This window comes from Pelecanus crispus, chromosome 2 (assembly GCF_030463565.1).
Source record: "Pelecanus crispus isolate bPelCri1 chromosome 2, bPelCri1.pri, whole genome shotgun sequence".
In the NCBI taxonomy this organism is placed as follows: domain Eukaryota; kingdom Metazoa; phylum Chordata; class Aves; order Pelecaniformes; family Pelecanidae; genus Pelecanus; species Pelecanus crispus.
The window spans coordinates 176,145,675-176,160,037 of NC_134644.1; the positions used below are offsets into that span (position 1 = coordinate 176,145,675).

General features: G+C 43.1%; 1 protein-coding gene across 1 annotated transcript in view; it reads left to right on the plus strand.

Moving 5' to 3' along the window:
- Window positions 1-11,552, plus strand: part of FAM83H (family with sequence similarity 83 member H) — a 34,764-nt gene extending 23,212 nt beyond the window's left edge. Inside the window, exons 2-5 of the mRNA XM_075706301.1 lie at window positions 1,769-2,229; window positions 2,769-2,933; window positions 3,288-3,412; window positions 8,906-11,552. Coding sequence (XP_075562416.1) covers window positions 1,783-2,229; window positions 2,769-2,933; window positions 3,288-3,412; window positions 8,906-11,552 — 3,384 coding nt within the window. The 5' untranslated portion in view covers window positions 1,769-1,782. The remainder of the gene's footprint in view (window positions 1-1,768; window positions 2,230-2,768; window positions 2,934-3,287; window positions 3,413-8,905) is intronic.
- The last annotated feature ends 2,811 nt before the right edge of the window (window positions 11,553-14,363 follow it).

A 14,363-nucleotide genomic window follows, 5' to 3' on the forward strand; every position in this document is an offset into this window, starting at 1 on the left:
CCATTTTGACTGTCCAGTCAGTACGATAAGGTTCTTTTGCTTCTTCATTTTTTGTTTTTGTAGTTGGCTCTCATCATTACTGTTCTGAGCAAGCTAGCATTATGAGCAGTTTGCTGTCTGCATGACCATTCATCACCTTTATGAGTTATATCTGAATATGTTGGTCTCATATCCAAGAATGAATGGAACTCTGGGAGCATTTCCTTAAAACAAAAGGCTAAAGAGACTACTAAAATAGGTAAGAGGTACATAGGTGACTTGAGCACACCAAAACGGAGGTATATAATGGACTGCTTTTATTTTAAGAGAAAAAAGATAGAATGAGAATTAGAGTGGGAAGATAAATCTAGACAATTCAGACTACAAATAGGATTACTTGTGTAGACTATAAAGATGATTATCTATTGCAATACTTCACATAGAGACCTGTTAGATTCAGTTGCTGTCTTTATATTAAGACCACATTTTTTCCTGTTGTATCATGCAGCTCTACTAGGAGTTATAGTTTGAAGCAGGAGTAACTTATGGGAGTTTGTGGCAGGAGTAACATAGCACTGATCTGTGCTATGCAGGTAGTCAGATAAGAAAGTCCACTCAGGCTTTATCTTGAAACTATTCTAGCTTTATACTTACAGCTATTAACGAGAGTGATAGTATGGGCCTGAAGTCTTTTCTTCTTCCTCGCACATCCAAGGCAATCCCTTCCATTTTGGGAGCAGAAATGTTGGATGGCAATGACAATAGCAGCCACTTTCACCCTCTCTACTCACACTTCCTATTAATGTAACTTTGTATGAGTGGTCAAGGACAGCCACACTCTTTTTTTGATTATGAGGAAGCCTCTGTTGGCATGTCAGTGCTGGGGCCCCAGGAAAAGTATGTCTGAGCACTGACAGAGTCAGAAGCCAAAGTGCTCTGGAGTTCTTTGCAGATCAGTAGGATATTATTTATTGAGTTGTATTTGTGGCACGACAAGCTTTTCTTCCAAAAATTGGTTAAAATCAAATTTGTCCTTAGTCTCAAATAATAGGTTCCCTACAGACAATTCTCAAATATTGAATATGAGCCCCTTCAGCTCAGATTTTTCCCAACATCAAGAGATTGAAGCAGCAGTCATGTCCCTTGTTTTTTATTTCTTCATGGATCTCATGAAGACTTGTCTGACTTCTGACCATGGTACAACAGCAGGATACCCTTATACTTGCCTGTATTCCACTCATACCCTGTTTCTATTCATATGCTGAGTTGATTATAAAACTCAATTTATAAGGACTCAGAGGGTGCATTTGTATACATGCATGTGCTTTTTGGTTTAGTGCCATATTACAGTAAATAATTTTTGTAGCATTTGGAAATGAGTTTTAATGGAGTCCAGATAATAACCAGCAGCATTGTTCTTGGGGGGGGGGGGGTAGCTTTAAAACAAAAGACAAATTTAAGCTTAGCAATCAGCAGCCTAAAAAAGAAAGTTGGTCAGTCTGTTAGATGCATCATCCTTGTTCATCACAGTGCTGCCCAATTTGATTTTGCCTTTATTTTGCCCCAAAACATTTAACTGTGTTAAAGTAATGCTTAAATGATTACCGCCTTTGCCTAATTTAAGGTTACCCATCCATTTGGAATGAACTTTCTCCAACATTTCTCTGTGCGCTTTGAATCTCTTTCGTTTTGATTTTGCCATCATGAACCCCTAACTCTCACCGTTTATGAGGATGGATGTGTCACTGGAGTGAAACTGCTCTCATTGTTGGTTATTCTTTTCTTACAGCTCTCCCTCCCCTCATGGCTCGTCGATCTCAAAGCTCCTCACAGGGGGACAATCCCCTTGACCCTAACTATCTTCCCCCCCATTACAAGGAGTATTACCGCTTAGCTCTGGATGTGCTTACTGAAGAGGGCAAAGAAAGTTATCAACGCTTCCTGGCAGAGGAAGCAGCCCCTGATTTTCTTTGCAACTCAGAAGTGGATCACATCATACAGAATCTCCAGAAACCCCAGTACGCCAATCAGGAAGGTAGCACAGACACTGCAGGTGACAATGACATGGATGGATCCTCTGGGACTTACTGGCCCATGAACTCAGACCTTGCTGTTCCTGAGCTTGACCTGGGCTGGCCAATGGTCTTTGGGTTCAGGGGAACAGAGGTGACAACTCTTGTGCAACCACCACCCCCGGACAATCCTAGCATTAAGGAGGAGGCTCGCAGAATGATTCGAGCAGCTCAACAGGTGAGACAGTGAAGAGATAAAATTGTATGTGTACAAAAGATGAATCAGAATGTATTCTGCCAACTCCCTTAACTTTGCTCCCAGGACCTGGCAGAGGGGAAGGATGATTCTAAAACTACCATTTACTGCATCTAAGCTAGCCTCTGCTCTCTGCTCTCATGGAAAAGTGTGTAAGGCCATGCTAAAATATACAAAGAGTTGACAGAATCACAGAATAGTTGAGGTTGAACAGGACCTCTGGAGACAGTATAGTCTAGCCCTTGTGCTCAAAGCAGGGTCGATTAGAGAGGGTTATTTAGGACATGTCCTTGAGTATCTCCAAGGACGGAGACTCCACAACCTTTCTTGCAACCTGTTCCAGTTCTAGGGCCCAGAGTGTTTAAAGGAACCTTTAAATAGGAAGGTTCCTGTTTAAAAAGGAAGTTGAAATGGAGACAGTGCAGCAGTGCAGCTTTGGAATGTGAGGTGCTGGGGAACGTGATCAGTCAGGGCATAAGCAGGCACAGATTGCTGATGTCTGTCTTGCATTCTTTTCCTAGGTGGTAGCCATAGTGATGGACATTTTCACTGATGTGGATCTGCTGTTTGAGGTGTTGGATGCTGCTGCTCGCAGAGTGCCTGTGTACATTTTGCTGGATGAAATGAACTCTCAACTTTTCCTTGATACAGCTGCTAAATGCAGAGTCAATCTCAACTATGTGGAGGTGAGCAAACCAAAGACCTGCCCTGCCCCTAATTCCCATCCGGGGGGGAATATGTCCTGGGACACAGAGGGCTGTTATGACAGTAAAAACCTGAGAAAGGGGAAAACGGGCCAGAGCCTAGTGAAAGATGAGTATGAAAAAAGCTAGGAGAGCTGGCACAACAATACAGGGCTCAAGGCTGAGGACACACTAATAAACATGTTTATCTATCCATTGTGTATGCAAACAGAATCACTAGAGCTGAAGTATAAACATGGTGGCAGGATGGAAGTTAAAAGAGCAAGGGGAAGAAGAAGGGGCAGGGGGAGGGAAGTAACAGCTTCCAACTGAGTCAGTGCCTTGTCTGGTTTGCAGTTCCTAAGGGTGAGGACAGTTTCTGGCCCAACCTACTACTGCCGCACAGGGATGTCCTTCAAAGGCCACGTGAAAGAGAAATTCCTCTTGGTGGACTGCATGGTGGTGCTGAGTGGCAACTACAGGTGAGAAGCCCTGCAATGTTACATGTCCCAGTTTCAGTGAGAAAGAGGCTGGTTAACTGGTAAAGCAGTGCTTTGGCACTTCCAAATGAACATCAGTGACAAAAGTTTTTCTCACTGAAGGATGCTGAGCAGCAATTTTCAGGAAAAATACACCATTTTGCAACTGAAGTAGATACACCAAATAAACAAGCCCTCAAGCCCAAACACCTGAAGCCAAGCTTCCTTCACATCAGGAGTGTAAACGATCTGTAAAAAAGATACAGTAATTATAAGGTGTTGTGGGTTAACCCCAGTAGGCAGCTGAGCCCCACACAGATGTTTGCTCACTACTCCCAGCAGGGTGTAGGAGACAATCGGAAGGGCAAACGTGAGAAAACTTGTGGTTGAGATAACAACAGTTTAATAATTTAAAGGAAAGCTGCTCATGCGAGCAAAGCAAAATAAAGAATCCATTCACTACTTCCCATCGGCCGGCAGATATCTAGCCATTTCCAGTAAAGCAGAGTTTGACTTGGGAAGACAAATGCCAGAACGCTGAACGCCTTCCTCCTTCCTGCACAGAATCGTAGAATGGTTGAGGTTGAAAGGGACCTCTGGCAGTCATCTGGTCCACCCCCCCACTCAAGCAGGGCCGTCTAGAGCCAGTTGCCCAGGATTGTGTCCAGACAGTTTTTTAATCTCTCTGAGGGAGACTCCACACGGTCCCAGGGCAGCCTAGTCCAGTGCTCAGTCATCTGCACAGTAAAAAGTGTTTCCTTAGGTGGAAACAAAACCTCCTGCATTTCAGTTTGTGCCCATTGCCTCTGGTCCTGTCACTGGGCACCACTGCCCAACCCTAATCCAACAACTCCCTTCAAAGCAGAATAGTTAAAAGAGACCAAGGAGTAGGCCTTTACGTTTCAAGAGCAAGTTACTTGTATGGAATTACCCATGCCTTTATTGTTACTACCTATACTATACCCATGTTAAGCCTGAGTATCTCAATCAAGGGGTGTATGTTATTGTATCCCATTTTCTATTGGTAGACCGAAGCATATCTTACATCCTTGCTCATAACCAAAATCTACTCCAGTCTGTCAATATCGCCTCTCCCACTGCAGCCTCAAAAACTCCCTCAAATAACATCATATAGGAAGGCAAACATAAACCTTTCTTATGCTGATACTGGAAACTTTTTGGAGCTCAGTCTGAAAGTACTCATGTACAGTTTACTGGTAGCTGTCCAACATCCCTGCTCAAAGCCATCTTCAAAGTTACGTAAGGTTGCTTAGGGCCATGTCCAGTTGGACTTTGAATATCTCCAGGGATACACACTCCTCAGCTTCCCTGGGCAGCTGCTCCAATGTTTGATTAGCCTCATTGTGAAGAATTTTTTTTCTTTATAGCTCACTGATACTTCTCTTGCTACAATTGTATCTGTTGCCTTGTATCCTGCAGCGTACCTCTGGGAAAAGGCTGGCTCCGTTTTCCTTAGAATCACCCTTTACATAGTTGAGGACCGCAATCAGCTTATTGCCCCCACTCCCACCACCCTTAGCATACTTTTCTTCAGGCTGAACAAGCCCAGCTCTTGCAGCCTTGCCTTGCACCTAATATACTCTATCCTGCTAGCCCTCTTAGTAACCCTCTGCTAAACTTCCTCCACTTTGTCAACAGCTTTCTTGTACTGGGAAGCCTAAAATGGTGAAACCATGAACCAGTATATGCCAGGGGCCACCGAGTTGGAAAGCAGCTTGGCAGAAAAGGATCTGAGGGTCCTGGTGGACACCAAGCTGAACACAAGCCAGCAATGTGCCCTTCCCGCAAAGGCGGCAAATTTTATCCTGGGCTGCATTAGGCAAAGCATCACCAGCAGGTTGAGGGAGGTGATCCTTCCCCTTTATTCAGCAGTGGTAAGGCCACACCTGGAGTACTGTGTCCAGTACAAGAAAGACATGGACGTACTGGAGAGAGTCCAGTGAAGGGCCACAAGGATGGTGGAGGGACCGGAGCACCTCATACATGAGGAAAGGTTGAGAGAGCTGGGACTGTTTAGCCTAGAGAAGAGATGGCTTGGAGGGATTTTATTAATATATATCGATACCTGAAGGGAGGGTGCAAAGAGGATGGATGGATCCAGGCTCTTTTCAGTGGTGCCCAGTGCAGGATGTCCTGGTTTTGGCTGGGACAGAGTGAATTTTCTTCCTAGTAGCTGGCATAGTGCTGTGTTTTGGATTTAGTATGAGAAGAATGCTGATAACACGCTGATGGTTTAGTATTGTAATACCACTAGATACCAATAATAAATCTATATAAATAAAATACCAACAGAAGTAGCCTAACTGTCCAAGTATGTTCAAAATACTGAAAAGCTATTGTAATGAAGGAGGAAACATCATAGAAGGTAGCAAAGGTGCCATTCTGTATTTCCTCCATGAAGAACATCTCAGAAGCAGTATAATTGCTAATTGTCTCCACAAGGTGGTACCCAAACTACATTAATGATTTCAGTACAAAACTTAAACAGCAGATAAAAACTCAAGGTCAGTGTTTTAATAACAAATCTCCCAGGCAAAACATCACTAATCACTGCAGAGCACAGCAAACTGCAAAAATCAACACCATTCTTTAACATGTACAGGAAAAAAAGGAATGTGGTACAGATCAGATAAAATAAGATCGAGAACAGATGAATCAATATCGTGACCCACAACTATTAACAGATTCAAATTCCTCAATAAGCTCTGGTTAATTGGTTATTATCTCAGACTCTTAATCCCAGGATCATGGGTTCAAGCCCCACGCTGGGCTCCAAAAAGGACTATTGTGGTTTAGCCCCTGTTGGCAACCAAGCACCACACAGCTGCTTGCTCACACTCCCCCCCACAGTGGGACGGGGAGAGGCTTGGAAGAGCAAAAGTAAGAAAACTCGTGGGTTGAGGTAAGAACAGTTTAATATTTGAAATATTATTATAATAATAATAGTAGTAGTGGTAGTGGTAGTAGTAAAGGAGAACAATGAGAGAGAGAGAAAGAAAACCCAGGAAAAAAACGAGTGATGCAACCACTCACCATCCACTGACCGATACCCAGACAGTCCCCGAGCAGCAATTGCTGCCCCCTGGCCAAACCCCCCCCCCCCCAGTTTCTATACTGAGCATGATGCCGTATGGTATGGGATGGCCCTTGGGGCAGTTTGGGTAAACTATCTTGGCTGTGCCCCGTCCCAGCTTCTTGTGCCCCTGGCAGAGCATGGGAGGCTGAAAAAGTCCTTGATTAGTGTAAGCACTACCTAGCAACAACTAAACCATCAGCGTGTTATCAACATTCTTATACTAAATCCAAAACACAGCACTATGCCAGCTACTAGGAAAAAAATTAACTCTATCCCAGCCAAAACCAGGACACAGGACCAGCGGCAATGGGCACAAACTGAAACACAGGAAGTTCCATGAACATAAGGAAACACTTTTTTACTGTGAGGTTAACTGAACGCTGGAATAGGTTGCCCAGGGACCTTGTGGAGTCTCTGTCCTGGGCAACTGGCTCTAGGTCGCCTTGCTTGAGCAGGGGGCATTGGACCAGATGACTGCCAGAGGTCCCTTCCATCCTCAACCATTCTGTGAAAACTGGACTCAGTACTCCAGATACAGCGTCACAAGTGCTGACTAGGGGGGGAATAATCGATTCCATCGACCTGTTGGCTGCACTTTCACTACTGCATCCCTGTATGTGTTTGAGCCACCATCGCTGCAAAGGTACTGCTGCCTTTTTTCATCTTGTTGCCTGCCAGAACCCCCAAGTCATTTTCAGCCAACCTGCTTTCTAGGTAGTCATCCTCAGCCTGTATTGGTAGATGGGGTTGTTCCATCCCAGGTGCAAGATTCTGCATTTGCCTTCGCTGAATTTCATGAGGTTCCTGTCAGCACATTTCCCCAGCCTGTTGAGGTCCCCCTGACTGGCACCTCAACTGCACCATCCCCCCCATTCTTGTGTCATCTCCAAGCTTGCTGAGGGTGCACACTCTCCTGTTGTCCAGGTCATTAATGACAATGTTAAAGACTATTTCCCCAAGCCCTGACCCCTGAGGAACACCACTTATGACTGTCCACCAGAAAGACTTCAAATCACTGACCACCACTTGTTAAGCCTAACAGTCCAACCAATTTCCCATTTACTGTGTGGCACACTCGGTCCACAGTGTTCCAATTTGGCTACAAAGATGCTGTGGTGGGTTGACCCTGGCTGGATGCCAAGCGCCCACCAAAGCCGCTCTCTCACTCCCCTTCTCAACTGGACAGGGGAGAGAAACTATAACGAAAAAGCTCATAGGTCAAGATAAGGACAGGGACATCACTCAACAGTTACCATCACTGGTAAAACAGACCCAACTTGGGGAAAATTAGTTTAATTTATTGCCAATCAAAACTGAGCAGGGTAATGAAAAACAAAACCAAACCTTAAAACACCTTCCCCCCACCCCTCCCTTATTCCTGAGCTCAACTTCACTCCTGATTTTTCTCTACCTCCTCCCCTCAAGCGGTGCAGGGGGACGGGGAATGGGGGCTGCAGTCAGCTCATCACATGTCATCTCTGCCGCTCCTTCCTCCTCAGGGGAGGACTCCTCACACTCTTCCCCTGCTCCAGCGTGGGGTCCCCCCCGACGCTGTTTTTTTTGTTTTTCCCCCCTTCTTAAATATGTTATCACAGAGGTGCTACCACTGTCGCTGATTGGCTTGGCCCTGGCCAGCGGCGGGTCCGTCTTGGAGCCGGCTGGCATTGGCTCTATCGGACATAGGGGAAGCTTCTGGCAGCTTCTCACAGAAGCCACCCCTGTAGCCCCCCTGCTACCAAAACCTTGCCACACAAACCCAATGCAGATACTTATGTAAAGGCCATGTGGAAACGCTTGCTAAGTCAAGAAAAAACTCATCTTCTGCTGTCCCCTTGTACACACAGCCAGCCTTCTTTTTGTAGAAGGCAATCAGATTGTGTCAGGCATGGTTTGCCCTTGGGAAATCCCTGTTGTCTGATTCCAGTTGTCTTTCTGTTATTTGTGTGCCTGGAAATGGCTTCCAGGAAGATTTGCTCCACAGTTTTCCCTCAGACTGATGTAAGGCTGACTTGCTGTAGTTCCCTAGTTGATCCTTTTGCTCTTTTTAAAGATGGGCACAACATTTTTGTTATAAAAACCAATTGCAACCCAAAGTAATTGCAGGAACATCTACTTCATATAAGGATTATCATCAGCTCGCGCTCTTGCTGTTGTTACTGCTGACTGGCTTTTTTAGAACAGAAATCATTTATTGCCTTGTAAAATCCTCTGCAAAGATGTGATGCCAAATCAATTCATAACTATGAGGCTTGCAAACAACAGTGTGTAATGAATGGCTGCCTGAGCAGTAAATAATATCAGGAGAATTTTCTTCAGGCAAGCAAACAGTTTCATATAAAGTGGTGCAATCGAGTTACTTGATGCTAATACACTATCATTACTTCTATTTCTCCTTGTAGTTTTATGTGGTCTTTTGAGAAGATTCACAGAAGCATTGCACACATCTTCCAGGGGGAGCTGGTGGCCAGCTTTGACGAAGAATTCCGAATTTTGTTTGCACAGTCAGAACCTCTTGTTCCTCCAGCCAATGTCTTGGCAAAGGCAGAGAACACATTTGCCATGACTCCCTTTGGCAATAACATGCCTTTCTTTCCAAAAAAAGCACCCCTGATGTTCCAGAGGGATGACAATCTTTTTCCCTCCTTTATGGACAGAGTTGATCCAGACAGGTACTTCCTGTCAAATTTCAGGCGGGATGACATGTTGCGCCATACTGTGGAGGGGTCAGCCATGCGAATGTATAAAAAGGTAGAAATGGAGAATGCTCAGATGGACCCTGTCAGGGGTTTTCTCCGTTCCAAGCAGTTGGAGTTGGATGCTTTTAAGAGACACAGTTTTGCAGAAGGAACATTTGAAAATTTTGCTTCTTCTAAACAGTATGCCAGGCAGATGTTCATGAACAATATGGATGAATTTAAAATTCAGTCTAGTCATTTTCAGAAGGATCAGTTCTACCAGTACCAGTTTGAACATCCCCATCTTGCTGGCAGACCTCAGGGACTCTTTGAGAGAATCCGAGGTGGTAGGCCAGGATTCAATGAACTGGAAGACTATGGAGAGGGACCCAGATACCCTGAACTTGAATCCAATTTTGCACAGGAGGGTTTCCCCTTAAGGCTGGATTACGTACCTTCAAATTCTTCCAGGGAAGTGAGACATGGCTCTGATCAGCTGAATCCTGCAGGCAATGGCCCAATGGGAATGATGTTAAGAAGGCAGAATATAGGACAGAAATTTATTTGCCAGACTTCTCCTACACAGAAACAAAGCCTGGAACAACGCCTGTTCTTACAAGACAAAGATGAGGACCAAGATGAAGACAAGAACACACAGGAAAACAGAACAGGTTTACGTAACTGGAGGATTTCTTCATACCTTAGTGCATACCAGTCCGAACCAGAAGAAGGTCTTCCAATGCCTATGGAATCAGAGGCATATAATGATGTTCTTGGAGATACCCTCACAAAGCACCCTACTGACCTCATCCCAGCATTCAAATCCCCCATGTCTTTTAATAGCAAGTCACTGGGACTTGAAAGTGCCAAAGAATTTTCAGATCCTGATAGAGTTGGTGAAGAAACCCCTACAATGAAACAAGATGCTTTTAGGGCCAGAATAAATCCTTTGATCCAGAGAAGCTCAAGACTCAGGTCCTCTCTGATTTTCAGTGCTGCCAAGTTAGATCAACCTAACACCACAATAGAAAAGGTTCAGATGATCCAAAAAGAACAAATGTCCAGTGAGTTGACAAAAGACAATGAAACTATAAAGACAGCCACCTCATCTAAAGTGGCTGAACTTTTAGAGAAGTACAAAGCTGTGGGCAAAGACACAGAGCGAGCTACAGTCACTCATACCAAAGCTGTTTCCAGTTATCTACAGGAAGAATCACAGAACACAGAGAAGAAATGTACCAAATCCGTGCAATATAAGATTCTGGAGAGTAGGGTGCTAGACTCCAAAGACTCCTGCAGTATTTACAAAATGCATGGAGAGGCTGACAGACCATTTGGAATGGCCTCATCAACCCCCCAGCTTGTTGAGACATTGAGTAAAGATCCCCTAGCACATTTTAGCACTAAGGTGGACAAATTATCATCTCGCTTTTACCCCATAGAGAATAAACCTGCTCTTCCAGAGAAGGAGAGTCTTATATTTGTAGGAGACACTCAGAAATTGGCTCTTCCAGACAAGAAGGAAAGAGTGACATTCAAAGACGACACTCAAAAATTAGTCAATACAGAACTGAAGAAACCACAGATTAGGACAAGTTCCACATCAGTTCTTGAAAACTTATCTAGAAGTCAAGGATCTGACAGCTCTCTCAATAAATCTGAGGAAGACTGTTCAAAACAAGAACAAAATCCAATGGAATTTTTAAGAAAAGGGTCACTACGGCTGAAGCAGCTTTTGAACCCGAAAGGTGAAAAGAAATCGGAGGAGGAACCCACTTCTGAGAGTGGAAAATCTGACAAGCAGGCTGTGGTTCTCAAACGATCTTCCATAGGGGACTGTCAGGAAATGATGGAGGAAGAAAAAACCCATAAATTTGCAACACCACTTCCTGCCAAAAGCAGCCAGCCAACACAGGGGCGATTTCCTTCATCCACAGCTAACATCCTGTACAGCAGCAACCTCCGTGATGATACCAAGGTGATTTTAGAACAAATCTCTGCAAACAGTCAGAAGAACAGAGCCGAACTGGCCAAGCAACTACCATCCACTAGTAATCCTGATCTTTCTAAGTCAACTACAAGCCTGGAAAGGAAAGGTGAGAAGGAGAAAAGCTGTAACATCCACAGGTCAGAGAGTTTTGGGAGCCAGAAACGAAATATTCAGCGGCAACCATCAGAGGATAGAGATACCCTTCTGAAAAAAATGGAGAGTATGCGGAAGGAGAAGCGAGTCTACAGTAGATTTGAGGTCTTCTGCAAAAAGGATGAACATACAAGTCAAAGTGAAGAGGAATATGACACAGATGCCAAAGACAAGAAGATGGGAAAATTCATGCCCAAAATCCTGGGGACCTTCAAGACCAAAAAATGATCATAGAAATACTATTTAATTCCATATAATCACTGACTGTCAAAGGGGAGCGAGGAAGTAACTTGTTTATGATGGCTATAAGCACCATAGGCAATACTCTTCGGGGTTAGTGAGTGGAAAGGTGTTCAGCATTAGACTCCTATGGCACAATTTGTCAAAGTCATGTGGTATCAGGCAACCTTATCACAGTATGTTTCAAATAAAATTATTAAATTGCCAAGATACTTAAAACAAAGAAATAAAGTAAGAGTCTCTTTATGTTATACTCAGGGAATATTTTCAGCAGACAAAACAATTCCACTTTCAGAGGGAAAGAATAAATAATAGAAAATTCAGTATCAGTCCAGGAAAGAAAAATACACACATACACAGATGCACATGCATAATAACTGGGAAAAGTGTTTAAAAGCCAATTGTTTCTCAGGTACAGTTCTCTTTTCTTTGTATCTAATAATCAAATACAGGAGGCACCTTTTTGAAGGTTTTCAGGAGAAAAAAAATGTTGTAAACAACTTTTTGCTTTTATCTATGGTTATGGTCTCATCTAGCAGTATATGCTCAGCTTTCATATTTGCCATTTTCTAAGCCTGTCGGTTCTGTTTTGTTACTGGTTTGTTTCCTTATACATAAGGGAAGTATTGCTTTAGGGGGCGAGCTGAAAGAAGCAGCTGAAAGGCCATAGAAAAGGAAATGGACATGCTGTTAATGGAGGAAGACCATCTAAAATGCTGTCTTGGCCAAGTAGTAACTTCCTTGACAATGTAACTCTAATTTATTAAGTGATTGTGGTGAGGAGGGGATGTTCATTTGCTAGCACATCTTTCCAGGTGAAGACAAGGAAAGAAGGGACTCATAACAGTGGAAGGAATGAGGCTGCTGGAGTTTTCAAGCTCAGAAGCATTTTATCTCATGTAACTTTCTTGTAATAGTTTAGTACCAAGCTTAACCACGCAGCATTAGAACAGTCCAGATTAGCCTGTAAGTTCATGCTGTTGTATTATAGTGTCTTGCAGGACAGAAGGTAGAGACAGTGGCTATCAAGAAAATGCTGCATGTAATGTTTAGTTACTTAGTTGTTTGGGATTTTTTTTCCTCAGCTTAGACTGCCTCTGCTTGGCATCCGGCAGGATTGCTAAATTGGGATGGTTTGGGGTTTTTTTCCCCCCTGATGTTTGTGCTGTAGTCTGAAGAGATGACAGGGAAGAATGCTCTCACATGGAACTAGGCTTCTGAATTTCTTGTTCCCATTAGCTTGGGTTTCATGATTACCCACTTGTGACACCAGCTGCAAGCTCAGCAAACCAGTGCAGGTACGTGGCTGACAGATGGAAGCGAGAGGCTGCATTGGTTCCTGAAGGTAACTTTAGTAGGGTCTTTAAAACTTCAGCTTTTTTTTTTAGGATGCCAGCTCCCATGGTAGCAGTCTTTATATGATTTACATATCTGTAACAATTAATTATTATTATACTGTTTGTTGAAAACCTTGGGAAATTATAGATTGTCTGATCTAAGGGGACAAAAAAAAAAAAAAAGCTGATTTCCGTATTAATACAGATGGTGGTAAAAATCTGCAAGAATCAAGAGGAATTATCATTTTAACATGAGGAGGTAAACCTAGAAATAAGAGAGGAAAAAAGGAAAAAAAAAGGAGGGAAGAAACAGCCAAAACTAAAAAAAAAAAAAAGAAATGGATTTCTTACACTTACTCTATGTTGTATAAATGTATACCATTTCAGATACAACCCATAATCTGTACAAATTCATAAATGAATGCTGTATGTGTACTTACTTTGTTTGCTCTTAGTAATGAATCAGATCCAGTTATTGGTGGGTCCTAAAATGAACTGTAACGATCAATACAGTTGTTCTCTGCCAGATGATACAGATAAGAGATTATTTTACCCTAGAGAGGAAGATAGGCTATATAGATATATCCTATTATACATATGCTAGCCCTATTTTGTGTAATTCTTATGCACATCATTCCGTACCTCTCCAGCCTTTCCCAAGTCTACCTGCTCCAGCATCATTCTGTAACAGACAAGTTAGAAATATTTCTATAGTCACAGTTTACATTAACATTTTAGAGTTTTGCTCTATTTGTTTAAATTTTTAGAATTTTATCTTGCTCAGCATGGTGCATTCAGTGTAAAAGTACATTCCTGACCAGAATTAGAATGACTAATCTCTTTTAGTGATACATTGATTACCAGATGTTGTAGGTGTATACAAATATTGCAGAATAACTAATTCACTTGGTAATAACAAAAGCCGTTTTAAGCATAAAAAGTTAGTGTTACAGCCCGTCACCTCCGAGTCTGACACTAGGTTCAGAGAGGATCTCACATGTTGCATTGTATCGTCAAATTGGTAGATGCTAGGCTTTCAGTGGAAGTTGCAACCCTGAATTAAGCAGTGGGCTCCCTTTTCCGTGCATGAGAACTGGCATCTTAGACTCACAAGAGCCAACACGCTGCACAGAGCACTGGCTACACAGCATGTTCACCCTGTCATTGCCATTTCCTATATCTACGTACCTGAGATAGACAGGAAATGTCTATTTTATGAATATACCAGAATAAGCCAGGAATTCCCTGTGAGCTGCATTCCCAGCTCCCTAGTATTACCAGACTTAAGGGACCACACCTGGTACCAGAAGTGAATGGACTATTTTTTTTTACTTAACTAGCCTTTGATGTTTAGGTACTAAAAGATAAAATGGATATTCTATCAATGGCAGTGGTACTCACATATTAGAATTTAGTGCCTGACCCCCCTCTGTAACTATAGTCCCAACATTCTGGAATAACA